Here is a 27,004-nt window from a genome sequence, read left to right as displayed (position 1 = left end):
TATTTATGGAATGACGTCACACTGGTGAAACCTCTTCCTTACTGTGTCCCTAGCAACACCGCACCTAGAATTCAGTTATGCAATCCATGATCCACTGCTACAGAGACAGAGGGAGAAACGATCTATTATCTTTGAGTGATATGTGACATCACAGTTGGGAAATAGAAAGGGAATAGTGTCCGGAACCAGAAATACTTGAGCTGACACAGAGAGGAGCAATGGAGACGTTTCAATGTCCCCCTAGCAAGCTGCAATTTGTGTCAACGACTGGGCAATAGGTAAGTCTTAACAACCCCTGTAAAATGTCACAATGGTTGAATGATTCTCTAACAATCAGTCTGGGATTATGAAGAAATGGTTGCAAGCGAAGTTGTCGAGAGTAACATGCAGCCTGGTTTAGGTAAGGTCTAGGAAATAACAATTACATTCATTCCTCTGGGCAGGGCCTCAGCATTTCAGTCATTGTACATTGTATGTACTGTGCTTAAAATGACATAGAACTTAGTAAAATGATCTCTGATACTACGTTACTATGCACCCACTAAAGACTGAGCAAGGTTGCTTTTGTTATTGCGCGGTCCCGTCCCATATACTTTCAACCTAAAAGGAAGAGGATATTCAAATTCCATTTATGTCATTCTCGTTTCTCTGAATCGATTGATGTGTTTGTGTGCGTGTGTTGATCACAGTAGAAAGATGAACAGAACCACACCTCAGAGGAGGTCATCCTCCAGGAGACAGACCTCAGTTCCATCCACACCCCCTAGAGAGCCCCAGACAATTCCTCAATCATGGGCCCTCGCCAGGACCTCGTCCACCCCCGTCGACATCCAACCTAGCCTGGGCAGAGAGGCAGAGGAGGGTGAGTATCTGGACAGACAAGATGGAGATGGAGGTAGCCCCATAGAGGACTCTCAGACTGGGGCATCGTTGGGTCAGGAGACTGATGGAAACTCCAGTACCCCAGCCACACACAACTCACCCCTCCCTAGGCAGAGACCACACCTGACAGGTAATAGCACGGTCAACCTGCTCGCTTCAATGGTATTGTTGATTGTCCTCATCTGATGTGGGTATCATTGTATGTCAAAGACGCGAAGACAATCAATCAGTAACATGTTACATTCATTCATCTTGCCAGAATCCATATTCTGAGTTGAGTGACGTTTTGCATCTGCAATGTTTTGGAGGCCTCCCAAGTGGTGCAGCGGTCTAAGGCTCTGCATCACAGTGCTTGGGGCGTCACTACAGACCCAGGTTCGATCCCTGAGGCAGGGTTTGGCCGGCTGGGATGTCCTTGTCAACTAGCGCTCTTGCAACTCCTTGTGGTGGGCCAAGTGCATGCACGCTGACTTCGGTTGCCAGTTGTACAGTGTTTCCTTCCTCCGCGAGCACCGGCTTGGCAGGGTCGTGTTTCGGGGGAACGCGTGGCTCTCGACCTTCAACTCTCCCGAGTTCGTACGGGAGTTGCAGCGATTGGACAAGACTGTAACTACCAATTGGGTTGAAAAGGGGGTACAACGTACAAAAAAAAAAATTGTTTTGGAGATGAAGTTCATGTGTGCATAATCCTGTAAAATGGGGCGAAAATTGCACCATTCGTGCTTCTTTTTTATGAGTCAGATTCAGAAAACTTTAATGTCCTCAGAGGCAATTCATCTTGCAGCAGTCATAAAACATACAACATCTAAAAATTTAAAATAAATCCCAAAGGATATTTTACAAACAAATAGGCAGGGCGTTTGCCATATTCTGAATGCCCAACCAGGCCGACCCGAGAGTCTCCCTGTAATATTATCTGTTGCACCTTATTCTTGTACTGGCATCTCACCTTTTTTTTAAATCTCTTTGTTCACTCTCTGTGCCTCTTGTCCACTTGTTTCTTCTTATTAAGCACCACTTTCAATTCTTTGGTCACCCATGGTTTGTTGTCAGGAAATATGCTCATCTGAGACAGTCCTGCCAATACTTCGATCTGTCCACAGCCCAGAACCCCACACCAGGGTATGAGCTGGCCCCTATCACCCCAGAGCTGGCCCGCTGGATCAGGCTTCGGTCACAGAACCTCAAGCTCCGCCAGAGTGACCGCCAGTGGGCCGTGGACTTGGTCAACCATCTCCGGGACAGCCTGCTGGTCTTCCTCAAGAACAGTGACGAGCAGCCCTACTTCCAGTCAGCCTCTGTGCTCAACAGTGGTTCATACTACGAGATGGTTAAGGTAACTCACACCATGAGACGGGAATTGTCTCTGGCTGGCGGCTCAATTAAAACCCATGAACACAAAATAATTACCGGCAGCAAATGATCCACATTTTCACTAAAGGTGTGTTTTGATAAACATGGATGAACATTGAGCGACTGATTAGGCAGTATCTATGAGTCAATACTGAAGCTTATCACTGACATACTGTACATAATAGGAAACATGACATGCAAACATGGAGGTTGTTGTTCTTCTTGTGTTGAATGCTAAGTGTTGCTGTTTGTAAGTCTTCTGGACTTACAAATCTGGGTCTGTCAAACCTGCCTTTAGCATTCAGTGAGTATACTTTACTGTTATTAGAATCCTGTTAACGAAACGAAATAGCATGTAAATAATGCATAGTACCTTTTACCATTGTGTGCCAACAGATACACAACCCAAATGAGTTTGACATGATGCTGAAGCTCCAGTCTCCTTCCCGCCTCAAAATGACTGAGCTGGACCAATACCACGGCCTGTTCTACGAAGTTGCTCTATCCCGACCGACGCGTGCCCACATACGGTCTTTCCTATTGGAAGATGGGCTCACCATCTCAGCCAGCAAGATCATAAGGGAAATGCACCGTCTGGTCCGAAAGTTCATCAGCACCTACAAAGGTGTGGTAACAGGTCTATATTCACCTGATTGTTTGGAAATGCAGTCATACAAGTGCTCACCTACCCATACTGTGTGTTTATATGCTGTATCTTGTCCGACTGGTTTATCTGTGGATGCTATGTTGTTAAGGGGTCCATATGAATCCTTGAGTCTTAGAGGTCAGTTGTCGGTGTCCACATCTCCAGCCACCTATATATATATATATATATATATATATATATATATATATATATATATATATAGTAATATAAACTGTTTGTCTAAATATGACGTGGCACATACCTGTAGGTTTTTGTGTGTTCTTTGATCAGCAGTGCCTGGAAATAGCTGGCGTTGGGTTGTGAAGAGGAAGCGTCCAAACTCCCCAGCGGTGACCCTTTCCCTGTTGGAGTTGGATAATGGGAAAGAGGAACTACTTTCTGTGGATGTGGTGCCAGCCTTGGAAGTGCCCTCCTCACAGAGCTGGCCTCTGGCTGCCCGCGCAGGCCCAGATGTGAACAACTGGCTGGGGAAGAAGACCCGGCGCTCTCTTACCCACCAAACTTGCTTCTTTGTTCCCAAGAAACCGCCAGGGCGTAACCTCAGTGAGGCAGCTAAAGGTGTGTGTATGTGGATAGATTTTGTCACGATTGATACAGTGAATGTGAATGCTATTTTTCCTTTTATTGAAAAAGATTCCCTTTTATTTGTGGCTGTTTGTCTGCTGCAGAGAGTTGGAGGATTTCCTTTTCTCACATAGAAAAGGAACTGATCAAGACTCATGGGAACAAGAGGACCTGCTGTGAGAGCTCTGCCACCAAGTGCTGCCGGTCAGAATTCACTCTACCACAGCATTTACCAGCACCTGTGACTCATTTATCCCTAATACTGAACAAATACCTTTATCTGAAGTCATCAACATCATGAACAATACCTCTCTTTCTCTCCTCCTCTTCTTTAGTAAGCAGTGCTTTAAGCTCCTCAAGTGTCTGATCGAGGGACTGAAGAAACGCTACCCTCAGGAGCTGGATGCTCTGTGCTCCTACCATGGGAAGACAGTCTTTCTACACACCCTTTCCATCAGGGCCCAGGACTCCCTGTGGACACCGCATCATCTGCCTGCCTGCTTCATGCACCTCCTAGGGGCCCTGGAGGGCCACGCAAGGAGTGGCCTGCTACCCCACTTCTTTGTCCCCACCTCCAACCTCTTCGCCGCACCGACCTTCCCACGCAAAGCTCTGGTGTTTCTGACAGAGGCTCTGGAGGAGCAGAGGAGACAGGGGCTTCCCCTTTTAATGCCCCCGGCTCCTGCCCCACCACTGGCAGTACACTCCCCCAGTAACTCCCAGTCCCAGCCATCCATTGTTGTACAGCAGACTCATGTTATCCAGTCTACTATTATTCAGCCACCCAAAGTTATTGAGACAAAAGCTTCAGTGAAAATGTTCAACATTTTAGCTTTGGTTGTGGCTTTGGTCTGTGTTGTTTGTTACCTCTGCCCATCAGTGGTAGGAAGGTAGCAGAGACAGTCCAATCTACAGCAGAGGGCGCTAAAATGTTATGCAGATGTAGAGAATGATAAGCCATTTTTAAACAGATTTTTATTTATCTCTAAATTATGTCTTTGCTCTTAATAATAAACACAATGAAAAAATGGTCTGTATTTGTATGTAAATGCTAAATATATGCAAATTACCAAGAATATAGTAGCTATACAATGTATTGTTTACTACTTCTGTCCACTATCCCAATGTACCCCAAACTTTTAAATAAAATATATTATTCATCAATGAAATACTTGTCCATCATGTATGATCCTATATGATTTATCATAGCGTGTGTGTGTGCGTGCGTGCGTGCGTGCGTGCATGTATAAAATCCTTGTGCGTTGCAGTCCTTCTATAACAGAGTTGCTGGTCTGTTTTGAAGTCTGTATTAGGGCAGGACCTTCCAAAATCTGTATGGAAGGAAAGGTGATGGCAATTCTTTAAATCAAAACTAATGTAATGACATAACTGAGATGGATGACTAACTGATGGATGTTCTAACTGATTACATTACAATTTTCCATATTTTTTCTTTAATAAAGATTTTGAATTCTTGAATCTAAATATTATTATATAAGCCTAATTTATTACTGATAGATACAGTTTTACTGTACTTTATTATTGACTTTGGGCGCTTATGGAACCGTCCTTCAAATTCAGTATGTTACGTAGGGCCCATTTATTCGAACACTTCCCTATAAATATGCTGCGCCGGAAACGTCTCGTCCTCTTCTAGTGATTAAACATGGCGGTAAGTACAGCATTTACACATAAAATGGCGAGATTTCTCGGTTTACAGTTTAAATCCACAATCATCAGCGTGATATGGCCAACATCTCAATGTTTTTATAGCCAGATATGAGTAGATTCATGTGCAGCATTGGAATGAAGTTGTATTACGGCCAAGATGTTATGGACCACTGATTTAATTGAAGCATCAGTAAGGGCTAGCGACATAGCTGTTGTAGTTGAGGTCTCCCCGAATACGTTTTTCAATGCTTTGTTAGTTACCGCTAAATAGGTAACTGGAACGTCCGTATGCGAACCGTGCGAAAATATTGTAAATATTCCGTAAGAAGTTGTGACATTTGATTCCGCAACATTTTAATAGCTAACTGTCTGTTAGCAGTCGGGGATATGCACGGGCATGTCCGTGTGGCAGGTTTTAGTGGTTCACTTAGGAAGGTAAATAACACATTGAATCACGTTTTTGAATGGATTTAAGTCGGTGTGAACACGTATGGCTTTTTGGGAACAGCTTAAAGATGGACTGTTTATTGACCAGGATTTATTAGCTAGCTAACGTTAACAGTAGTTATCAACATGTTGCTAGTTCGGCTGCTAGCTAACTTAATCTGCCTGCATAACAGGCAGCTGATGTATCCAAACAGAAGTTTCATTATTGGCTACAGTGTGTAAATGTCAACCTTCCAGCCTCATGATATTTGTATATTTCAACAGGAACAGGGCGAGAAAAAGGAGAACCCCATGCGTGAGCTTCGCATCCGCAAGCTCTGTATGAACATCTGTGTTGGGGAGAGTGGTGACCGACTGACCCGTGCTGCTAAGGTGCTTGAGCAGCTGACAGGACAGACGCCTGTCTTCTCCAAGGGTAGGTAAACTGTCTTGATTCTGTGCTTTTAATCAGTGGCAGGGTGTTTGACTGTTAGGTAACAGACTGACACGTTCTGTTTGTCAGTGAAATGTGTTATGATTACAATTTCTTTCACCTGTCCCCCTCAGCTCGCTACACTGTGCGATCCTTTGGCATCCGCAGAAATGAAAAGATTGCTGTCCACTGTACCGTACGTGGAGCTAAGGCTGAGGAGATCCTGGAGAAGGGACTCAAGGTGCGCTTTCAATATTACTTATTTATTAGAAACTCTGTATTACATTTTTATGGATGTTTTAATGACCTTGCACATGTCTTAATCGCCATTAATTTGTCAAGGGAATGTTTCTGACACCTTTGGTTGGGGCTTAGTGTAGTGTGGTAGCCTTCATAACATTGGCTGCTGTTCCATGCGTTATTGAATTATGCATACTTTTAGGGCCTCAGGTAGCCCAGCGGCTAAGGGCGTTGTGCCAGTAAACATAAGGTAGCTGGTTTGAATCCCAGAGCCGACTAGGAGAGGTTTGTCAATGTGCCCTTGAGCAAGACCCTTGAACCCAATTTGCTCTGGAGAAGTGTGCTAAATGACTGAAGTTTTGCATTGTATCACTCATGTTCAACTTTATCTAGGGTGTGAACTTTGTCCACATGGTTAGGAATGTATTTAGTCAGATTGCTTGAAGTTGCTATATGTTGCCCTTCCTAATTGGTGTAAGGCATCCTTCCAAAGGTGCGTGAGTACGAGTTGAGGAAGAACAACTTCTCCGACACTGGGAACTTCGGCTTTGGCATCCAGGAACACATTGATCTGGGAATCAAGTACGACCCCAGCATCGGTATCTATGGACTGGACTTCTATGTCGTGAGTGGCTTCAAATGCTTTTTAAATAACTTGTCTTTACATGGCTGTTGGTATACAATAGTGTTTTGCATGCCTTCTGATCTCAACCACCCTCTTTCTCTCCTTTCATTCTGTCAGGTCCTTGGCAGACCTGGCTTCAGCATCGCTGACAAGAAGCAGAAAACCGGTCGCATCGGTTTCAGGCACCGTATCCGCAAAGAGGAGGCCATGCGCTGGTTCCAGCAGAAGGTGAGGCTGTTTGAGCTATGATCTGACTGATTTTGTTTGGTTTCTCTAAGGGTGGCCAATGGTACCTGCAAATGGCTGGCGTTAATTTTTATTACAAGTACATCAGAAAGATGAATGTGACATGTGTCTGAAACCTTGAGTTTACCAGTAAGATTCAGTCCCCTATTCCTAGGAGCAGTAATGCTTGAGTCTTTTAAAGCTGCAATGTCACTTTGGCAACCTGATGAAATGTTAAATCTGTCATTCTCATTGGAAGTCTGAAGTGGTAGATGTGTTCTATTTACAATATTTCTACACTTCCTGTTAAATTTATGCAGAATTGACATTTTGTACACCAGCTGAAAATATAATTATTTTTGGTGTCATAAATATTTCACAGCTGTTTAGATGGTACAATGATTCTTTATGCTATACTTGCTTGTTTTGTCACATTAACTGACATAGGTGAAATATTAGAATTTTAGCAATCAATAAATGGTGAGCTGTAACTGCATAGCCTGTCAAACAAGCTTTGAGGCAGGCGTTGCCATTTGGCAGGAATGAACTGCATTCACACTGCCTATTTGCCTTTAAGATTGCCAATACCTGCTGTAACGCTATTGGAAGAGAACTGTCAGTTGACCCTTACACATTTCTGTTGCAGGGCTATTGGTTCAAGATTAAGTACTTCATTGAACATTTTGTATTTGGTCTGGATTTTTGACAAGTCTGCCATTTCTCCTGATTTGAGTATACTTCTTTTCTGAGCATTGTAAGCTAATTGTTCTCTTCTTTACAGTATGATGGGATCATCCTCCCCGGGAAGTAAAGGATCACCATTGGCCTTGTTCATAACAATAAAATTTAAAAAAATAACTATGTTCTGTGATTATTAAGTAATGTGTTATTTATCTTATGCTGGCTTTATAGTTAAGTGAATCCATATTTAGTTTAATCGTTCATTAATGGAAATGTATGTTAATGGGGTTACAGTAATGTGTATTAAATTGGAAGAATGGCGCTTGCTATTTTAAAGGGTAAAAATTAATTTGCAACATTAGTGTTGTGGTTAAGAGCAGGCTGTATGGGTCTGTATCGCTGTTTTTGCCTCGACGCTTCCATTGTAAAATAAGCTATACATGCAACAATATTTGCCCAGTTCGAGTACAGGATGGGAAATCTAACTTTTAATTTGTATTTAATAGAATGAGCTGTAGCAAAGAAAGCCGCCAATATCTAAGGTTGGTTGAAGTTCTACAGCTGCACCATGGAGGGGATCCTGACTGGTTGCATCATTGCCTGGTATGGCAACGGTTCAGCCTCTGACTGCAAGGCACTACAGAGTGTGGTGTGCAGGGCCCAGTACATCCCTGGGGCTAAGCTTCCTGCCATCAGGAGGCTCTACCAGAAAGGCCTGATAGTCACTAGCAACCCTAGTCAGATGGTTCTCTGCTACTGCACAACCAGCAGTACAAGAGGCAAGGTCACTTTACCTTGACTAATGTGCCCCATGTATATAGCCTTGCTACTTTCAGTTTATTTGAGTAATTAACATTTAATTGCATTATTGGTTATTGGCTTGTAATTAAGCATTTGGCAAATTAGATTTGTTTGCATGCAGTTCAAATTAGATTTGTTTGCATGCAGTTCATGGTAGGTCTGTCATCTGCCAAATGATGGCATTAATTTTATGACGAATGTCAGTATATTGATTGTCAGAAGTAGATACTAGCTGGTTGTCTAGTTCATCCCCAGTCTCATCACTTAATGCCATTTGGAGTAAATAGCTGTTTCCCAATGCTGGTTCTGGGGACCCAAAGGGTGTGTACATTTTCTGTTTTTGCCCTAGCCCTAGTCAAAGGTTGGTGTTTTTGCTAGGGCAAAAACTAAATTATGCGCACTTTAGCATCCCCAGGACCAGCATTTGCAAACACTGGTTTTCACCACTTAATCTGAGTTTACCATGGTTGTCTAGCTAAATATGACAAAATGGACAAACATGGTTATATCCTGGTGTGGCAGCTTGTGTTTACATTACCTGTGAGGGTTGACGTTAAATAAAGAGACAAACACCATTTAGATCCAATTGGCTTTATTCAGTGAAACCAAGGTTAGAGCCTCTGGCACCAGACAACACACTTTACCCCCTGTGCCAGCCTCTGCTCACCTCTAAAATCAAAATACAGGGATTTCTCCATTCAAATTAGCCTCATTAACATCAAATTGTAATGGTTGAGTCCTCGGCCCTTTGAGTCAGCCACAACCCCTATGTCTGCCTATCTTTAGGAGTTTCACTGATTCCCATACCCTGGTAGCTTGTCATTGTATCACCTGGATGGAGGACGCTGATCGAACACACACGTGAGCAGGAGCTGAAATCCAGGGCCTAACTACAAAACGACCTGAACCAAATCTCTAAAGAGAAACCCATTTCATTTCCAAATCGGACTAAAGTCTGCCGAATATTACCAAAAAGGTCTGCTTTATTGTTATGTTGGATGTCTTTGGTAGGTGGGAATTCTGAGATCTATGTATCATACTAGTTTGCCAGGCCATGGTCTTGCTCCTACATTCTCTACCTGTTTAAGTCAGTGGATGACATTGTAAAGTTACTTTGCCCTATAAAGTTGTCTCCAGCAGTCATTGCAACTCTTGTATTACATTGCACTTAACATGTTTAAATACTGTTAATTTAACTTTACTTTTATTGAGCTAAACTACTTAAGAAAAATTTTACTGGGGAGAATTTTGCTGAAAATTGTATTGCAATATTTGTCAAAAGCTTATGTCTCCATTTCTAACACCCAAACACACATTCACTCTAGTATGTACATTTGCACACAGAAACACATTGCTAACTGCAATACATATTTCATACATACCGCAAATGGATTGTCATTTTCACATTCATCAACCATAGGTTGATGCCTTTGGAAAGTATTCAGACCCCCCCCCCATTTTCTAAAATGGATTAAATAAAAAATCCTCAGCAATCTACACACAACCCATAATTAAAAAGTGAAAACAGGTTTTTAGCAAATGTATTAAAACATACCTTATTTACATAAGTATTCATACCCTTTCCTATGAGACTCAGGAGCTCAGGTGGATCCTGTTTCCATTGATCATCCTTGAGATGTTTCTACAACTTGATTGGAGTCTGCTTGTGGTAAATTCAATTGATTGGACATGATTTGGAAAGGGACACACCTGTCTATATAACATCCCACAACTAACAGTGCATGTCTGAGCATAAACAAGACCATGAAGTCGAAGGATTTGTCCATAGAGCTCCAAGACAGGATTGTGTCGAGGCACAGATCTGGGGAAGGGTACCAAAAAATGTCTGCAGCATTGAAGGTCCCCAAGAACACAGTGGCCTCCATCATTCTTTATTGGAAGAAGTTTGGAACCACCAAAACTCTTCCTAGAGCTGGCCAAACTGCAATCTGGGGAGAAGGGCCTTGGTCAGGGAGGTGACCAAGAACACGATGGTCACTCTGACAGAGTTCCAGAGTTCCTCTGTGGAGAAGAAAGAACCTTCCAGAAGGACAATCATCTCTGCAGCATTCCACCAATCATGTCATGTCTGCTCCCGCTCCCCCTCTCTGGCGCTCGAGGGCACACCTGTCACCATTGTTACGCGCAACAGCGCTTCTTGCTTCTCGTCTCCCAGCGTCTGTCCTCGCAAATCAGGCCTTCGTGGTAGAGTGGCCAGACAGATTCCACTCCTCAGTAAAAGGTACATGACAGCCAGCTTGGAGTTTGCCAAAAGGCACCTAAAGGAGTCTCAGATCACGAGAAACAAGATTCTCTGGTCTGATGAAACCAAGATTGAACTCTTTGGCCTGAATGCCAAGCGTCAAGTCTGGAGGAAACCTGTTACCATCCTTACGGTGAAGCATGGTGATGGCAGCATCATGCTGTTGGGATGTTTTTCAGCGGCAGGGACTGGGAGACTAGTCAGGATCGAGGGAGAGATGAATGGAGCAAAGTACAGAGATACTTGATGAAAACCTGCTCCAGAGCGCTCAGCACCTCAGACTGGGGCGAAGGTTCACCTTCCAACAGGACAACGACCTTAAGCTCACAGCTAAGAAAATAGAATGGCTTTGGGACAAGTCTCAATGTCCTTGAGTGGCCCAGCCAGAGCCCGATCGAGACCTGAAAATAGCTGTGCAGCAACGCTCCCCATCCAACCAGACAGAGCTTGAGAGGATCTGCAAATAAGAATGGGAGAAACTCCCCAAATACATGTGTGCCAAGCTTGTTGCGTCATACCCAAGAAGCCAAAGGTGCTTCAACAAAGTACTGAGTAAAGGGTCTGAATACTTATGTAAATCTGATATCTCAGATTTAATTTTTTTTAAATTAGCAAAAATGTCTAAAATCCTATTTTTGCTTTGTCATTATGGGGTATTGTGTGTAGATTGATGATAACGAACACGTAACCAATTTTAGAATAAGTGAATAGTTATCCCTTCCATCTTTCCTGTTCTACGGCTCTGCTTCTCTATCGACAGCTCTCTGTTCCTACCTCTCCTCAACTTCTTGCTCTCTGTCACTCCTCCCTTCTATCAACCTCCCTTCGCTCTCTTTACCTCACTTCTTCTAAATCTCTCAGGCAGTGATGGGCTGTGGGACCACATGGATCTTTCTCTGTGGCTGCTCCTCCTTGGTTGCTGGAGTGTTGTGGTGCTGTTGCCTGCGGGGGGTGTGGCGGGGTGGGAGGGTCAGGGCGCAGCAGGATACACCCACAGTGGCCTCGGGCAGATCCTCCCCCATGGACCAGCTGTCTGTTGCCGGGGTGTACTTCTGCACGGCCGCCTTGTAGCGCTTCTCGGCCTCGTTCCAGCCACCCATCAGGTACAGCTGTTCCCCGAGGGGCGACAGGCCTGCCGTGCTCACGCCCAGGGGCAAGGGGGAGGCCCGGCTCCACTCACCGTTCTCTGGGGAGAACACCTCCATGGACAGGACGTCCACACGGTCTCCGCTGGGTCCCAGCTGGCTACCACCCACCACGTACACCTTCCCTCCCAGGGTGGAGGAGCAGTGCCATCCTCGGGGGCTCGCCAGGCTGGCCTTCTCACTCCAGGTGTCCGTCTCAACGTTGTAGCAGGCCACGGAGCGCGAGTAGGCGCAGTTGATGTAGCCGCCGGTCACCAGGATGTCTCCGGAGGGCAGCACGGCACTGGCGTGGCAGCAACGTGGCACCTCCATGGGCGTCTTGAGCTGCCAGGTGTTGGAGGAGGGCAGGTAGCTCTCGGTGGTGGCCAGCAGGCCCTCCACGTTGCGGCCGCCAATGGCGTACAGGCGCCCGCCAGTGGCCACCAGGCTGAAGTGGGTACGGCGCTGGCGCATGCTAGCCAGATGCAGCCAGGTGTTGAAGCGAGGGTCATACCTGAGGAGCAAGAGATGGACAGTGATTTGTCTAAAGTGAAATTAAATCTACCCATAATCAAGGAACAGTCAAGTATGCCACATAACACTGGCTCATTATATTTACAGTATGATACATTTACGGTGTACCTGCTGAGGGTGCTGACAGCGTGCTTGGCCTGGTTGCGTGCATCGTTCTGGTCCTCTCCTCCGGCCACGTACAGGAAGCCGTCCATCACAGCCACACACTGGTTGAAGCTCTTAGCGGGCAGCTGGGACAGGTGGCGCCAGGTGGCCACACCCTCACGTGGGTCTCTCCACAGCACCTGGAAGGGAACCAACGTCAACAACGTAGCACTTCTCATTTTGGATAATACGGTTGAATCACGGATGATACTTTTGAATCACGGATAATACTGTTGAATCATGGTGATTGGTGGTGCAGAAGTATTCTAAAATGTTGGTTTACTTCTTCATCATGCGTTTGACCTCTGCCTAATGTTTAGCCCACCATCAGATCCCCCCCACACTCACCACTCTACTCAGTGCCCGCTCGGTGACGGAGGGACGCCCCCCAACAGTCAGAAGGGTGGCCTGTCCGCCACGCACCTGCGTGCGGCGAGACTGCAGCGTGTTCTGCTGGTAGGGCAGCAGGTGGTAGTTCATGGCGTCCACCAGCAGGCGGTGGCAGTGAGGGTCCATCATCATTCTCGCCACAGGCTGGATCTCGCTGACCAGCTCGCTGGCAGGGATGGTCTCGAAGCGCACGTGGGACAGCAGTTCGGCGGCGTGCACCTGACGCTTGGGGTCGAAGTCCAGCCATTTCATGGCCAACTGTGGTCGAATGAAACCAATTCTATACTTAGAATTCTGTTTGTTTTATAAATACCGCTCCCTCTCTGCCTCCTTGCTATGTCTCTCATCCCTACTGGTATTGTGTATTAATAACTATACATACAGTGAGTTATACTGACTGAGTATTTCTATTCATAGTAGGATGTCACAGTCTGGCAAGTGTCTGTGTACTAAGGTCATGTGGCTATATCATGTCCTTAACAGCTGGTCTGAGGCTGGATTTAGGTTGAGCTCAAAATGGCTGCATTTGGGGGTAGGGAACGAGGAGACCTGATCCTAGGTCAGTTATTACAGGCAGAAAAAGTAGGGTTAAAGCGTGGTGAGCGGAGCTGACCTGGAAGGCGGTGACTTCAGATGGCAGCAGCAGGCTGTCCTCCTGGAGGAAGGCTGTGATCTGTTCCAGGGTCAGCTGGTTGAACAGGGGCGTCTCAGTGAACGCAACAAAGTTCTCCAGCACAAAGCGGCGGGCCGCGTCGCGCACGGGAAACAGGCCGTAGGCGGCGGCGATGTTCCACACGTACACGCACGTCTGCACGTTCATCTCGGCCAGCAGGAAGTCCATGCACATCTGGAGCAACTGGGGGATCTGGAGGGTGGCAGCGGCGGACACAGTGCAGCCGATGGTGTACAGGGACATGTGGACGCGGCCCAGGTAGGCGAAGGTGATCACGTTGGCCAGGCCTGGGAATAAGTGGAAAACATCATTGCTTTATCCATGTGTTTTTGTCTATTGATGCGGACTTTGAGAAATATTTGGACTGAACACAGTCCTTAAGTTCCCAAACAAGACTCTTGCTGCTGCCTCTAATAGATAATAGATAGATAATAGATACCTCTAATAGATAGCTGCTATATGTTAGGCGGGTTAGTTTGAAACCTACCGAGGGGGGAGAGTGAAGGTAACTCTAGACGTTTCATTCCGGGGTCCTTGGCCAGGATCTCCCGGAAGTACCGGCTGACGGAGGAAATGACCAGCTTGTGCACGTCGAAGGCCTTGGTCTTACAGGCCAGCTCCAGGTCGGTGAGGAAGCGCTCCTGGCGCATGCGGCTCACCTCCTCCAGCAGGGCGTTTCCGTGGAGGGGGCGGGTCACTTCACAGCCCAGGCCCAGGCCCTTCTCTCCAGGCTTGATGACGGGAGGGGGCAGGGGGAGGTTGAAATGGTTAAGCTGTACGATGTCCAGTGCGGCCATCTCCTCGATCTTCTTCACACCTTCCACCACCACCACTCCTCCTGCCATCTGTGTGGTGACAGTGGTTACCTGGGAGACGACTGGCTCCGGGGTAATCTTCTTTGTGCGATTGGCCTTCTTCTTGGGGGCCATGGCGACGGTTACTTTGACAGTATGGTTTTAAAGGTTTTGGTTCTTGAGCGCTGACTGAAGCACTGAGGGATGAGGACTCTTACTCACTTGCTGACGGACCAACTAATCAACAAACTGACAAAACGGACTCTTTACTGACGGTGATAAGGTGGACTTTCTTTACTGATGAACACAACCACTGAAACACTGAAGAACAGTCAGACAGATTAGACTGGCTGGAGGGTTAACTATGTATTCCTACTGCTGACAGAAGGGGTTCGAAGAGGACAGATTGACAGACACGGTGTGTAGGTGGGTTGGTTTGTTTCAGTGAGACAGCACACAGGACCTGAAAGAAAAGAGAAAAAGCACTGAGTATCACATCAGAGAAAAAGACCAAGGCAACACAATAACAACATACTGTATACTCTTTAAAAAAGAGTGGGATGTGACTGACAGGTGCGCGTGTTTAGGGGGCTTCCGGCTTCCAGAAATCCAGTGTCAGGTTCATGGTTTATAGCAGCCCAATGTGCTTGTATTCATACTCACACGCCGACTCCCAGTGTATTTCAGCAGCAGAACAAATGGGAATCTAATTAATGTTTTAAATGACCCTATGGAAGAACTTGAGAAATACGAGGGGAGTTTTCCTGAGGTAAGTTTAGTCACACTATGTAAGGCTCTGCTTAAATTAGACAACTTCCCTTAGAACCGTAGATTGTTGTACTACTAAGCACATTTGAAAAATATGACTATTTATATTCCCTTAGTTTCCTCTGACTGTTTTAGTTGGTTATACATGCTGTGTATACATGTTTCTTACAAAAAAAATGTAAACTTAATTTCAAAGTGTCTCACTCATCACAGCAAATTAAGCAACACATACCTGGAAAAATACACACATCTCGCTAGCTCAAAACATCCAAATCAAATGTATTTAGAAAGCTATTTTTACATCAGCAGATGTCACAAAGTACTGAGAGCTCTAAGGGGTGGCCAGTCCTCTTCTGGCTGTGCTGGGTGGAGATTATGGCACATTCAGTCACAAACACACAAGATATGCTCATGTCACCTAAAAACACACTAAGGGCAAAGCAAGCATGACAGCGTCTCTGTTGCTTGGATTATTACCCAGTATACCCCCTCTCTGGTTCCTCATCATACCCTCCCAGTGATTTGACTCACTACACCAAAATAACCTTAATTTAAACCTTAATTGTAAACAAACACAGAAGGACAAGCTGTGGCTGTGGCCTTCATCGACATAAAACTCTGATCTCTATGGTGGCCTTGCCTCCCTGTTACAGGATACAGTCCAGGCCCAGTTACCATTGACACTCGAGCAATTCACCCCATTTGCTCTGACAACAGGACAAATACAATCACTTTTGTATTCAGAGGCAATACAAAAAGGATCACAGGCAATTAAAAGGGTCATACGGAGGAACAACGTAATCATGACTCGCCCTTTGATTACAAAAAAAGGTACGGATCATTATCATCAACATTAAAGGACCAAAACTTGGAAATGCTCCTGCTACTCTGTTATTTAAAAAATATATATATTATCTATCCTGATGCCTAGTCACATGCCTTACCCTGCCTTCGTGTACATATCTACCTCAAATACCTCGTACTTCTGCACATTGATCTGGTACTGGTACTCCCTGTATAAAGCTTAATTCTTGTGTATTTTATTCCCTGCGTTATTATTTTTAACTATGCATTGTTGGGAAAGGGGTCGTAAGTTTGTATTTCACAGTAATGTCTACAGCTTTTGTATTCTGCGCATGTGACAAATAAAATGTGACTTAATTTGATTTGTTGTGAAATTGACCCCTGAGTGTTCTACTCTGGGCAAAGAGTCTCATTTTGCTTCATGCCTCTGTTATTTTTTTAAAATGAATCTGCTGCGAAATATCACTAGGTTTGTAAAAAGCATGTTGAATTTCTGTTTCTATTCGTACATGTTTGTGTGAAAGGACATTTTTTACTCTCTCTCAAAAACCAAATCAGATGTTTCACTCCATGCTGCTGATGTTCTCAGTAAAAAAAGAATATATTTCCATGGCTAGAGCGTATAACAGTATGTCAGAGTGCAGGTGCTTTCCACCACGTGCGTTATGAAAACACATACATGGGGATCCTGCCGGAAATTAACTCTCAGCCAACGCTATTTATGTCCAGACTGTTGTTTAAAGATCACCCGCAGAAGCAGTGGATATATGGGTCACCGATCATCCTTGACCTATCAAAATGGTGTACATCTCCTCAATGTGCTATGATATATTAAGTACCAGTTTTAAGTGACAGGCTTAGGCATTTCATTTAATAAATAGATGTGGTGCTATTGTTGGTTCCCTTGATGACGTCTGATTTTGTGATACTGTTGTGTCTTTGCCATGGGGCGCCCAGTGTGGAGGATGACACAGCAGCTGTGACTCCCACCAACCTTGGTTCCAGATATTTGTGAGGGTTATGTGCCATGTGAAGGTTCGTTTCATTTGATGTGATCCCATCACATTGTTAGCGACACTGGTAGAATTTTGTTGAATATTCTAAGGCCTTTGTAAATGGCTTCCTTTGGTGGACAGGTTCTTGCACACCAGGGGAGACGATCTAAGAAAGGGATCTCAGATATATCAGGTACTTTCTTAAGCAGCCTAAACTTGCGTTGTTGACGTTTCAAGGTGGATGCTTATCTTCACTTGCACTTTTCTCAATGCCTGGCAGATGAACAATTTAGGTCAGACTCTCAGGGATCTCTTTCCCCCATCATTCCAATAGCTCTCATCTCTGGACCAGCTATAGGTCAGTAACGGTAGGCTATAATTTTGGTACCCAGAACAAATCTTACGTAAGGGGTGGCCTTTCGCCTCTGGCCATCTAATCGATTTTGTAGTCTTTTACTACTAGTAGTAGTGGTATAGTACATCACTGGTGACTGCTGTTTCATCTCTTTGGGGGGGGGTCTGACAGTTCTAATTCCTGATTCTATGGTTGCGACATCCTCCTAGGTGGCTCCTCACACCCTCCCTTTGGCCTGTAACTAACTCTGTGTCAGCTCTCTTTCATATGACACCAGTAACAGCTGCCATCCTGTCCCCAGCTCCATGTGGGGGGAACACAGCTCAGTCACAGGCATCGTTCACTGGACTGACCAGGGCTATTTTAAAACACAAAGTTCAGAGAAAAATTCTACGAGGTAGTTGAGGTCTGAGGCAGAGTTTATTGTTGGGAGGATGGGGTGTCGGTTACTTCTCAAATGTGTATTGGAGTGTGCAGAGCCGGCCCTAGCTACTAAGCAATAGATTGGGGCCCGACCAAAAGAAATCAGGCAGAGTCTCAACTTACTGTTGAGAGTTAGAATAGTTGAACACACAAGGATGCGATTTCTAAATTTGGTTGTGCATCAGCAGTTTTTCTCTTGTTATGTCAGCAACTGACAGTCACTCAATTGGCCCATGTCAGCCACAATTGTTTAGATTGGTAAATTAGTCTTGCCAGCTATCTGAACTTGTAGTAATCATGGTTGAATTACTGACCGGGCACACTAGGGGTCATGTAAAAATTTGCTTCATCTGCCAATCCGGACTCGTGCGTCAAAGTGCTGAGGTTTGATGTGAGGAGATTTTTTGAGATTGAAAAAGTAGAGCCAAGTCTTTGCAGTTTAAAGTATTTTTCCCACATTTAGTTACGCAACAGCCTACTTCTAAAATGGATTAAATAAATAAAAATCCTCCTCAATCTACACACAATACCCCATAATGACAAAGCGAAAACAGAAATACCTTATTGTCACGAATCCCTCCAGAACTTATCACGCACACCTGTCGCCTATTCCCACTGATTAGTACTTGTATGTACTGTCTCCTGGATCATTTATACCAGTGTGACACTTATTTACATACCAGTCAAAAGTTTGAACCCACCTACTCACCTACTCATTGTAGAATAATAGTGACGACATGAAAACTCACATATGGAATCATAAGATAACCAAAAAAGTGTCAGAAGATTTTAGATTCTTCAAAGTAGTCACCCTTTGCCTTGATAACAGCTTTGCACACCCTTGGTATTCAGTTTCACCTGGAGTACTTTTCCAACAGTCTTGAAGGAGTTCCCACATATGCTGGGCACTTGTCAGCTAATTTTCCTTCACTCTACGGTCCAACTCATCCCAAAAATGTCAATTGGGTTGAGGTCAGATGATTCACGCAGACTCCTCTGAACAGTTGATGTTGAGATTTGTCTGTTACTTGAAATCTGTGAAGCATTTATTTGGGCTGCAATCATAGGTGCAGTTAACTCTAATGAACTTATCCTCTGCAACAGAGGTAACTCTGGGTCTTCCTTTCCTGTGGCGGTCTTCATGAGAGCCAATTTCATCGTAGAGCTTGATGGTTTTTGCGACTGCACTTGAAGATTTTTTTTGGGATCGAATGACCTTCATGTTTTAATGTAATGATGGACTGTCGTTTCTCTTTGTTTATTTGAGCTGTTCTTGCCATAATATGGACTTGGTCTTTTACAAAATAGGGCTATCTTCTGTATACCACCCCTACCTTGTCACAACACAACTGATTGGCTTAAACACATTAAGAAGGAACTAAATTCCACAAATTAACTTTTAACAAGGCACACTTGTTAATTGAAATTCATTCCAGGTGACTACCTCATGAAGCTGGTTGAGAGAATGCCAAGGATGTGCAAAACTGTCATCAAGGCAAAGGGTGGCAACTTTGAATAATCTCAAATATAAAATATATTTTAATTTGTTTAACACTTTTTTGTTTAATACATGATTCCTTACGTGTTATTTCATAGTTTTGATGTGTTGACTATTATTGTACAATGTAGAAAATAGTTTTAAAAAATAAAGAAAAACCCTTGAATGAGACTTGAAATTGAGTTTAGGTGCATCCTGTTTCAATTGATCATCCTTGAGATGTTTCTACAACTTGTTTAGAGTCTGCTTGTGGTAAATTCAATTGATTGGACATGATTTGGAAAGGGACACACCTGTCTATATAAGGTCCCACAACTAACAGTGCATGTCAGAGCATAAACAAGGCCATGAAGTCGAAGGAATTGTCCATAGAGCTCCAAGACAGGATTGTGTCGAGGCACAGATCTGGGGAAGGGTACCAAAAAATGTCTGCAGCATTGAAGGTCCCCAAGAACACAGTAGCCTCCATCATTCTTTATTGGAAGAAGTTTGGAACCACCAAAACTCTTCCTAGAGCTGGCCAAACTGTGCAATCTGGGGAGAAGGGCCTTGGTCAGGGAGGTGACCAAGAACACGATGGTCACTCTGACAGAGTTCCAGAGTTCCTCTGTGGAGAAGAACCTTCCAGAAGGACAATCATCTCTGCAGCATTCCACCAATCATGTCATGCCTGCTCCCGCTCCCACTCTCTGGCGCTCGAGGGCACACCTGTCACCATTGTTACGCGCAACAGCGCTTCTTGCTTCTCGTCTCCCAGCGTCTGTCCTCGCAAATCAGGCCTTCGTGGTAGAGTGGCCAGACAGATTCCACTCCTCAGTAAAAAGGCACATGACAGCCAGCTTGGAGTTTGCCAAAAGGTACCTAAAGGAGTCTCAGATCATGAGAAACAAGATTCTCTGGTCTGATGAAACCAAGATTGAACTCTTTGGCCTGAATGCCAAGCGTCAAGTCTGGAGGAAACCTGTTACCATCCTTACGGTGAAGCATGGTGGTGGCAGCATCATGCTGTTGGGATGTTTTTCAGCGGCAGGGACTGGGAGACTAGTCAGGATCGAGGGAGAGATGAACATGAAAAGTACAGAGATCCTTGATGAAAACCTGCTCCAGTGCGCCCAGCACCTCAGACTGGTGCGAAGGTTCACCTTCCAACAGGACAATGACCCTAAGCTCATAGCTAAGAAAATAGAGGAGTGGCTTTGGGACAAGTCTCTGAATGTCCTTGAGTGGCCCAGCCAGAGCCCGGACTTGAACCTGATCGAACATCTCTGGAGAGACCTGAAAATAGCTGTGCAGTGACGCTCCCCATCCAACCAGACAGAGCTTGAGAGGATCTGCAGAGAAGGGGAGAATCTCCCCCAAATACAGGTGTGCCAAGCTTGTAGCGTCATACCCAAGAAGACTTGAGGCTGTAATCACTGCCAAAGATCCTTCAACAAAGTACCGAGTAAAGGATCTGAATACTTATGTAAATGTGATATTTCCGGGGGGGGGTTAAAATAAAAAACAATTTAATCAATTTTAGAACACGGCTGTAATGTAACCAAATGTGGTAATAGGAAATGTGGAAAGAGTCAAGGGGTCTGATTACTTTCTGAATGCACTGTATTCAGGGTCATCACACTGCTGGGGAAGGACTTCTACTTCATCTCAGAAGTTATGTTCTGTGAGGTAATGCAATGTGGTATTGGATGTTTTTGTGTTTTATAAGTGTACATTTTTTTCAGTCAATGCACCATCTCTGTGTGCATTCTTATGTTACAGGTCACAGTGTGGATTATGCAGAAGCATGAGGGGTTTAGTTTGGCAAGGCTGTACTTAGTTATCCTTACACATATTGCCTCCCCATAACTTTTTTAAATGTTATTTCACTATTTGGTTGCATCTGCATGTTCATTAGAGAGGCTAAGCGGGCCATATCGGAGCTAGCCAACATTCTCCGCCTTGTCCGATGTACTGTACATCGTGTTCAACTGTAATCATCATTAGTGTGGTTAGGTAGGTTCAACCTAAAATGTATTGTGCCTCTATCGTATTGAAGTCCAGGTATCTTGATATCAAATTGTCTTGAAAGGGAAAGATGCACATCCCCATTGACATGTAGGCTTTTTATTTTGTATGTATGCAATGCCATTGTCATATTGAAGCACCAGCACACCAGTCTTACAGTATGTCTCGCTCATCACGTCACGTAAGTCTCGTCAATGTGTTATAGTTGCACATAGGATTTCATGACTGTTTTGTTTTCTTAAAATATAGCCTATATTTCTTATTTTCCTCTTACTGTTTAGGGGTCTGCTTCTTGTTACTTTGTTACCACTTGGCTCAAAGTAGCCAAAAGGGTTTGTTTACTTACATAGTAATAAAGTCAGACACGCAGTGTATACTCGAACCATTGAATGCACATGTATCAAACTCATTCCACGGAGGGCTGAGTGTCTGCGTGTTTTCAGCCTAACCCCTGGCATAGTGTCTGCGGGTTTTAGTTTTTTCCTTTCAATTAAGACGTAGACAACCAGGTATAATAAGTACAAGGAAGGAGCGAAACCCCACAGACACTCGGCCTTCCGTGGAATGAGTTTGCCACGTGCTCTAGGGCCTACATGGAATGAGTTTGCCACGTGCTCCAGGCCCTCCATGGAATGAGTTTGCCATGTGCGCTAGGCCCTCCATGGAATGAGTTTACCACGTGCTCCAGGCCCTCCATGGAATGAGTTTACCACGTGCGCTAGGCCCTCCATGGAATGAGTTTACCACGTGCTCTAGGCCCTCCATAGAATGAGTTTGCCACGTGCTCCAGGCCCTCCATGGAATGAGTTTGACACCCCTGATTGAATGGAAAGAACCTACATTTCAGCACCTTTTTCAGGGAGGGTTGAGGAACCCACATTGGCTGCTTTTACACAGGCAGCCTATTTCTAGTTATTTTCCTACTAATTGGTCTTTTGACCAATTATTGTTTGTGGCAATAGTTCAGAATTGGGCTTCCTGTGTAAAAACAGCCATAGTGCTGAACCTTGGTTAATTCTATTACCCTAAATGGTTGGAAGTATACAGAAATGTATTACTTCATTTTTGTAGATCAGCATCTCAATTTGGTGTGGGGTGGGGTGGGGCAGATCTACTCATTGTATTTGTTTTCTAAAGTGTCAAACATCTGCTATACGATAGCAGATCACTGAGACGTGACTTGTTTATACAGCTAATTATTTTTGGTCTGGTATCTGCCAGGTGGGACGATGATAGTTTTCTTTTGGATAGCCTGTATTGTCTCTTCCCTGTATACAAGGAAATAAAATCTGTTCACTCAAATATTTCACTGTCATTTTCAGTTATCAACCTACGGATTAAGCATATGGCCATACAGGACATCAAGGACTTGCTTTCTCCTTGGCAATATTCTGGCGACAAACTTCAGTTCCACATTATGACAGTAGAGCTCACCCAAGTGACAAATGACAGCAGAAACAGATGCTTTTGGAGAAATTGCAGTACCATGGGTTAGTTATATACATCTTTGGTAGTTGATTTGGCTTTACCACAAATTAGCATTGCATTTATTTGCAGTGCTGCCATTTACTTTCCACTCAAGGTTTGCTTCAGCAGAGGCTACCACGGTGCTGTAGGCTTTTGGTAATGTGAGAGGCTGTGGGTACATTTATAAGCTAGCTAGTTGTAGAGCAAACTTTAAAAAACATTTTTTTTTTTTAGTTGTAGAGCAAACGAGTTGTGCTAGCTAGCTAGTGCAGCCTATCATGTGATATACGGAATGGCAGATTGCTAGCTCAATACGTTTGTTATCAAAAGTAACTAGTGGAGATGTGAAACAGTTGTTTATACTTTGGCTAAAACCGAGTTTATATATATATATATATATCTTTTTTTAGCTATACAGACAATCTAAAACCGCACACCTCTGAAAACAAGCCATCTCGACCAACTAACAACTAATTATAATAGCTAGCTAGCTAAAACAATGATGAGGGAGGGTGTGAGCTCAGCCATCCACACAGACGTTTTTCACACTGAGCATTTTTACAACATGTGGTCACAATCACAACACAATCAGAACGACTGGGAAATATTTCACGCTGGGAAGATTTTTACATGTCACAGGGCACGTGCCCAGGGCCCCTGACCTCCAGGGGGTCCCCATTGATTTTGTTTGTCACTCTTACTCAGATATCATATTAACATAGCATAAGTCGGGGCAAAATGTGTAGAATTTCAGAACATTTTCTTTAAAATTGCTAAATGTTCTCTATGCCCCATGGCAAAATGTGTAGAATTGCAGGCAATTAGCTGTTAAACTGCAAATAATTTTCTCCGCCCCATGGCACAATGAGTAGAATTCTCTCCACACAATGGGAAAATGTTTAGGATAACAGCAAAAGTGCTTTAAAACGGCAAAATCTAATCTATGTTCCATGGAAAATTTTTATAGAATTGCAGGAAATTAACTCTAAAGCATAGGGCCTCCAAAAGGCTAGGGCTTGCTCTGGGACTGTGCCAAAACATCACTGAAAATGTGTCTTGAGGATGAGGAGAGTCAGAATTGGAAGACAAGAAGGATCATAATATGAAGGGAAGATTGACTACCAAATCCTATGAAAAATATCAAATGGTTTAATTTTTTAAATTTAACTAGGCAAGTCAGTTAAGAACAAATTCTTATTTACAATGACGGCCTTACAGGGGAACAGTGGCTTAACTGCCTTGTTCGGGGATTGGATCTAAAAACCTTTCGGTTACTAGCCGAAAGCTCTAACCACTAGGCTACCTGCCTTCCCTCTGTTAGCAACCTTTCAGTTACTGACGCAATGCTCAAACCACTAGGCTACCTGCCGCCCCCAGACGTTTTGTTTATGAATAGAGAACAGTTTATAACGCTAAGGCAAAAGGAGGAAAGAAATTAAAATGGGGCATGAACGTCTGAAAAATAGCAGAGATGGAATAAAAGTCGGCGGGAATGATATTGGAACATGGCCGAGGTATCTGAGTAGGTGACACCGTGACAAAACACATCTCTGTGCGGTACACAATGCCATCATGTGCCTGACTCCCACCTCCCCAGTGTCAGAATTCCTTTGTATATCTCCAGAGTCCAGAGATTATTTATAGATGTTGGAGGTCAGAGCTGGAATGAGTTACCCCTCCCAAGTAGGCTATCACTTGTATGCATCCTAATATCAATTTGGCCTCGCATGAAATGTGTATGAGCTGTGAGTGTTTGTGAAAAAAAAATGCAATTTCAGATTCTACATAGTGCCTAGTTGAGGCTAAAATGAATGCGTTTACATCCACTTTTTTAAGTGCTTGAAAGGGGACTTATTTGGGTGTCTGCACACTTTGTATTTTGTGTTACTGGCGATGGTTAAATTGTACAGTTCTGGTGAAATTCAAAATCTCAGCAGTTCAACTTAAGCATATTACATATAAATGCTTTATGATTAGGCTGTCTAATCAAGTTGGATAAATCATGACTCAAATTAGACATGCAAATAATTTGATGAAAAATTGTCAATATGCTTTACCTCTCTCTCTCTCTCTCTCTCCACTCACTCTTCTTCCTTATCTTTCCTCGTTTTTCTCTTGGCTTTCTTTCGCTTTGTTGATTTTTGCTCACAGGTTACTCTCTCTTCCTCTTTCCTCTGTCCCTCCGTCTGCTGTCTGTCTGTCAGTGGACTTTGGTTCAGTGTTTGAGTGATTCAGGGTCCAACCAAGTCTATGAAATGAGACACCCTCCCTCCCTAATTTCTAGCTCCCACCACCTACAACTCCAAATACAGGCACCCCCTCCCTCCCCACCAAAAATACTCCATATGTGGCCAGCACTCTGCTATCCTGCCCCCTTCAGTCACCCTTCAGTCACTCGGCTGGGCAGACAGGAGAGGGGCTATTTTCTCTCTGTATGCTCAAGTTTCTGTGTTTGAACGGTTGTCTCACAGTCTCTCTCTCTCTCTGTGTTGTGTGTGTGTGTGTGTGTGTGTGAAAGAGGCTCTGGTGCTATTTTAACAAAGTAGTGGAAAAACTTGGAGTTGTGTTATGTTGACACACCGAACATGGCAAAGATTATATCAACAAGGAAGGATGCATGCACTATGACACTGACAACAATATTATTTTATTTGTATTGATTATGAACACATTATGAATACATCTCAATACCAGTATTGTAAGGGTAATAATTAATGGTCAAAAACATTTCTATAGGACCATAACAGTACATTATCACCAATATCATTATGATGACAAAGATTATTAAAGACCCAATGCAGTAAAAACATGATTTCCTGTGCTTTATATACAGTTGAAGTCGGAAGTTTTCATACACTTAGATTGGAGTCATTAAAACTAGTTTTTCAACCACTCCACAAGTTGCTTGTTAACAAACTGTAGTTTTGGCAAGTCGGTTAGGACATCTACTTTCTGCATGACAAGTCATTTTTCCAACAATTGTTTACAGACAGATTATTTCACTGTATCACAATTCCAGTTGGTCAGAAGTTTACATACACTAAGTTCACTGTGCTTTTAAACAGCTAAGAAAATTCCAGAAAATGATGTCATGGCTTTAGAAGCTTCTGATACACTAATTGACATCATTTGAGTCAATTGGAGGTGTACCTGTGGATGTATTTCAAGGCCTACCTTCAAACTCAGTGCCTCTTTGCTTGACACCATGGGAAAATCATTAGAAATCAGCCAAAACCTCAGAAAAAATATGTAGACCTCCACAAGTCTGGTTCATCCTTGGGATGGGAGCAATTTCCAAACGCCTGAAGGTACCACATTCATCTGTACAAACAATAGTATGTAAGTACAAAAAAAAAAAAAAAAACCATGGGATCACGCAGCCGTTATTCTGCTTAGGAAGGAGACGCGTTCTGTGTCCTAGAGAGGAACGTACTTTGGTGTGAAAAGTGCAAATCAATCCCAGAACAACAGCAAAGGACCTTGTGGTGGTGCTGGAGGAAACAGGTACAAAAGTACAGTGCCTTGCGAAAGTATTCGGCCCCCTTGAACTTTGCGACCTTTTGCCACATTTCAGGCTTCAAACATAAAGATATAAAACAGTATTTTTTTGTGAAGAATCAACAAGTGGGACACAATCATGAAGTGGAACGACATTTATTGGATATTTCAAACTTTTTTAACAAATCAAAAACTGAAAAATTGGGCGTGCAAAATTATTCAGCCCCCTTAAGTTAATACTTTGTAGCGCCACCTTTTGCTGCGATTACAGCTGTAAGTCGCTTGGGGTATGTCTCTATCAGTTTTGCACATCGAGAGACTGAAATTTTTTCCCATTCCTCCTTGCAAAACAGCTCGAGCTCAGTGAGGTTGGATGGAGAGCATTTGTGAACAGCAGTTTTCAGTTCTTTCCACAGATTCTCGATTGGATTCAGGTCTGGACTTTGACTTGGCCATTCTAACACCTGGATATGTTTATTTTTGAACCATTCCATTGTAGATTTTGCTTTATGTTTTGGATCATTGTCTTGTTGGAAGACAAATCTCCGTCCCAGTCTCAGGTCTTTTGCAGACTCCATCAGGTTTTCTTCCAGAATGGTCCTGTATTTGGCTCCATCCATCTTCCCATCAATTTTAACCATCTTCCCTGTCCCTGCTGAAGAAAAGCAGGCCCAAACCATGATGCTGCCACCACCATGT

The 27,004-nt window shown here is 43.9% G+C and overlaps 3 protein-coding genes across 7 annotated transcripts; 2 read left to right on the top strand and 1 right to left on the bottom strand.

Moving 5' to 3' along the window:
• Window positions 1-47: 47 nt before the first annotated feature.
• Window positions 48-4,643, top strand: LOC112264864 (cyclic GMP-AMP synthase). 4 transcript variants are annotated; one of them, XM_024441748.2, is made up of 7 exons: window positions 48-278; window positions 693-1,012; window positions 1,986-2,218; window positions 2,632-2,860; window positions 3,173-3,460; window positions 3,571-3,670; window positions 3,802-4,643. In XM_024441748.2, the coding sequence occupies exons 2-7, from the start codon at window positions 697-699 to the stop codon at window positions 4,358-4,360; spliced, it is 1,725 nt and encodes a 574-aa protein (XP_024297516.1). In that variant the 5' UTR covers window positions 48-278; window positions 693-696; the 3' UTR covers window positions 4,361-4,643. The 4 variants fall into 4 exon arrangements, with proteins under 4 accessions (XP_024297516.1, XP_024297518.1, XP_024297517.1 ...); XM_024441750.2 differs by having other exon boundaries at window positions 690-862; XM_024441749.2 differs by having other exon boundaries at window positions 49-278; window positions 690-1,012; window positions 3,176-3,460; window positions 3,802-4,642.
• A 431-nt stretch (window positions 4,644-5,074) lies between these two features.
• rpl11 (ribosomal protein L11) lies at window positions 5,075-9,711 on the top strand. 2 transcript variants are annotated; one of them, XM_024441745.2, is made up of 6 exons: window positions 5,075-5,138; window positions 5,849-5,999; window positions 6,131-6,237; window positions 6,730-6,861; window positions 6,979-7,089; window positions 7,868-9,711. In XM_024441745.2, the coding sequence occupies exons 1-6, from the start codon at window positions 5,133-5,135 to the stop codon at window positions 7,895-7,897; spliced, it is 537 nt and encodes a 178-aa protein (XP_024297513.1). In that variant the 5' UTR covers window positions 5,075-5,132; the 3' UTR covers window positions 7,898-9,711. The 2 variants fall into 2 exon arrangements, with proteins under 2 accessions (XP_024297513.1, XP_042151634.1); XM_042295700.1 differs by lacking the exon at window positions 5,075-5,138 and adding an exon at window positions 5,510-5,572.
• Window positions 9,712-11,563: 1,852 nt separating this feature from the next.
• On the bottom strand, window positions 11,564-25,037 carry klhl43 (kelch-like family member 43). Its single transcript, XM_024441744.2, has 6 exons — window positions 24,865-25,037; window positions 14,184-14,953; window positions 13,637-13,983; window positions 12,982-13,281; window positions 12,598-12,773; window positions 11,564-12,469 (listed from the first exon to the last, which is right to left on the bottom strand). Exons 2-6 carry the CDS (start codon window positions 14,623-14,625, stop codon window positions 11,689-11,691), a joined length of 2,046 nt encoding a protein of 681 aa, XP_024297512.2. The 5' UTR covers window positions 14,626-14,953; window positions 24,865-25,037; the 3' UTR covers window positions 11,564-11,688.
• Window positions 25,038-27,004: the final 1,967 nt, after the last annotated feature.

Source organism: Oncorhynchus tshawytscha, linkage group LG13, assembly GCF_018296145.1.
Source record: "Oncorhynchus tshawytscha isolate Ot180627B linkage group LG13, Otsh_v2.0, whole genome shotgun sequence".
Lineage (NCBI taxonomy): Eukaryota > Metazoa > Chordata > Actinopteri > Salmoniformes > Salmonidae > Oncorhynchus > Oncorhynchus tshawytscha.
Note: the sequence above shows the minus strand (reverse complement) of the source record. Positions and strands in the feature narration are given on the sequence as shown.